We start from the raw sequence: 3,031 nt of genomic DNA, 5'->3' as shown, positions 1-3,031 counted from the left end.
TAATAAATATCTCATAGACTAAAAAAGCACTTAGTCATTGACTGATTAAAATCGATCTTCATCGGTATTTCTTACTTTTTGATGTTCGCTTTAAATTGGATAAATATTGCTTCTTTGAAGGTATAAATTGAGGTTCTTGTGGATTTGGATAAAGGTTTCGTTTTAATGTTATCAGCGTGATCTTCTCGTGTCTTCTGATACCATTGAATTCGTTTTTAGAAGAGTTTTGTCTTTGATTTTTCAGCCTCCAGTTTGTGGAGGTTCGTCCGGAACCCGACCTCGACGTCAAGCAGGATCGGAAAACGCAGACTCGGAAGGTACTCCAGCTACCATTGAAGTATACAGCGGCCTCTATGTAAATGAAGCTAACGACCTCGCCAAAGCTGGCCAAGATGATGACTCTGTCTTCAGCGAAAAGGTTCGTAGCTTTTTTACAGTTTTTTTCTCATAAATGTGTTTTTTTTTACCAGAGCCTTATTCTTGCCTGTCTCCTCGTAAAAAAACTGCGATAATTGATTGTTCTTTAAAAACAAAAACCTATCGCCATTTCAAAGTTGCCTTAAGTTAATGAGAGTTAAATCAAAGTTGACCAAAATGGCAAATGCAATGTATATAAATTTATTGACTTAATCATTATGGCCTTTTACTTTTTTAATATATTTATATTCTGTTAATTGTGTTCTTTTTTTGGTTGTTTGGTTTTATGAAAGCCTTGATAACGAAATATGCAAGTCTTAATAATAAATTAATAAAAAATACAAATGAATAATTAAACTAAAATTCAGTTGGACAATAATTGATAAACGAAAAATAAAAATTCAGTTGGACAATAATTGATTTTTTAAACATTTTTTGCTATAAAATTGTGATTTTTCATTCAAAGATTCAATGTTTAAAACACGATTTTGGTAGGACTAAAATGCGTTTTTTTAATTTTTTTCACTTTTGTTTCTCATAATAATAACATGGCAAACTATGGGAGTCGAGAGTGCGAGACCCTTAGAACCGTTTTTATCAAGCTTATCAGCTTTTACCAGCTGAGTTTAGCCTGAAATTTTCACTTCGTATCACCCATGCATGAAATGTTTGCCGATGTTTTGCAAGCCACTCGTACTTCAAGGAAGAAATTCATACAAGGGCGAAATAAAGTGCATATTTCGAGAGTGATATTTTCAGGCCAAACCACGCCGACTAGAACCGATAAGCTCGAAATCTATACACACTTGATCACAATTTTTTCACTTAAAACTGGCATTTTTGTATGTAAAAATGTACAATCATAACAGCAAAGTCGTTTATGTGAATATATTTAGGCATTTAAGCCGAATCCAACTGAAGATCATTGTAACAAAAATAAAATACAGAAATAAAATGAAAGTAAAATCTTTAAAGCTAGTGAAAGTAAAATGGCAAAACGCAGCAACAGATTTTTTATAAAATAGAATTAAATATTGCAATAAAATTGTGATTTGTACAAACAAGAGTTTAAAAAATCACTACTTTCGACGAATTCATAGAAGCGTAAATACCGTACGCTCATAATAACATACCAACGAAAATGATAAATATAATAACAATAATGATAATAGAGCATTAAATGAATAGATGGATATTAATTTCAAAGGTTTTCCACGAGGAAACAACTGTAATAAATTAAAAATACATACGGCAGTAAGATACGAAATTACTCATCTCGTATTTGATATTCATTACACGTGATTCGTTACTATTAAATAATGATTTTTAAATAAGAATGAACGGATGCGTTCTTGTTGAATGCATCGTATTCATTGTGTTTTTACGGTTGGTGACTCTAACTGAACATCTTTCCTTCGCTATGAATGTGCCTACTTGGTATTCATCGTAAAAGGGTTTAAAATGTGACTTCCTTTCTTCTCCTCGTACGAATCATGTAGTAAAATGGCGGTTTCTTAGAAGAGTGTCATGCTAATTCAATAAATTGAAGTACAGAAAATAATAACAATAATATATGTACGATAAAGAAAATCAAAAGAATGAAAATGCAGTTGCAGCTAATTAACAAAATTAACGTACCATAAGCGCAAAAGCTCCTGTTCTTATACCGCAAAGCTTTAAAATTAATCTCGGTTATGAATTTGTTACTTAACGGTAAATGCGAACATTGGAAGATGACGAGCTATTTGTCTCCGGATGACCACGATGATGTAGTTTTCAGTACCCAGAATGGTATAAAAAGAAACGTAACTGTACCATTGAAATGTCGGTTTGCATGAATTTCTTGTTAAACGATGGCAAATGAACCGTGCAGATACATTTCTGGTTCATCATCGAACAGCTTAAGAATCCTCAATGCATTTCTTTTAATAGATTTTTTCTTGGATTAATTGGATATTTGACYAGCACTGAATTTCAAAAAACCAACTGCAAAATTACGAGAATAGGTACAGTTAATTTGTGTTTAAAAAAGTTCTATAATTCTATTATGAAAGTTTCTTTCATGGCGATTTTCTTTGTTACACGCTAGCGCTGTAAACTAATCTAGTGCAGGGTTTTGCAAATKTTTTTACAATGGAACACTTTGCAAACCSAKAATWTTTTTTTAGTTCTTGATCTTGAWAGCCGACAGAATATAAAAAAAATTGTTGAATCAGTCGGGCAAACCAAAGACGGAACAGATGAGAAAATGTTCTGGAATCCTGAATAATTCTATTCATAAAAATTATTAATTTTGTTTTTTTTAGTATCCCGATGATGCAATCTGCATATCCCAAAGGAGTTTCGCAATTGGAATTTGCATCGCCGGTTTAATTCTTATGCTGTGCGTGGTGGCCGCTATTTTGTGTCTTTTGGCGAGACGACGAAAGAAAACTGTGTCGAATCCTGGAAGTTCCATTTACAGTGGACCATACACTAACACCGCTTACAGTCACAGCAGCTAGAAGATCATCGAGTTAGAATAGTGTTGCTCCTTTTTTATTTGTGTTGATGAGGGCGTTTACTTCCTACTTGCCATATACGAAAAATCAACCACCTTCTTTCTTGATCAATG

At 32.9% G+C, this 3,031-nt stretch overlaps 1 protein-coding gene across 1 annotated transcript; it reads left to right on the top strand.

Moving 5' to 3' along the window:
* Nucleotides 1-219: 219 nt before the first annotated feature.
* On the top strand, nucleotides 220-2,933 carry LOC125505704 (the record flags this gene model as incomplete). Its single annotated transcript, XM_048670025.1, has 2 exons — nucleotides 220-418; nucleotides 2,724-2,933. Coding segments are annotated over 2 exons (397 nt in total), but the record flags the coding sequence as incomplete, so codon positions are not given.
* Nucleotides 2,934-3,031: the final 98 nt, after the last annotated feature.

This window comes from Dendroctonus ponderosae, unplaced genomic scaffold (assembly GCF_020466585.1).
Source record: "Dendroctonus ponderosae isolate FM_Combo_2020 unplaced genomic scaffold, Dpon_F_20191213v2 Dpon_F_20191213_939, whole genome shotgun sequence".
NCBI classification, from domain to species: domain Eukaryota; kingdom Metazoa; phylum Arthropoda; class Insecta; order Coleoptera; family Curculionidae; genus Dendroctonus; species Dendroctonus ponderosae.
The sequence above is the reverse complement of the archived record's forward strand: the minus strand, read 5'-3'. Positions and strand labels throughout refer to the sequence as shown.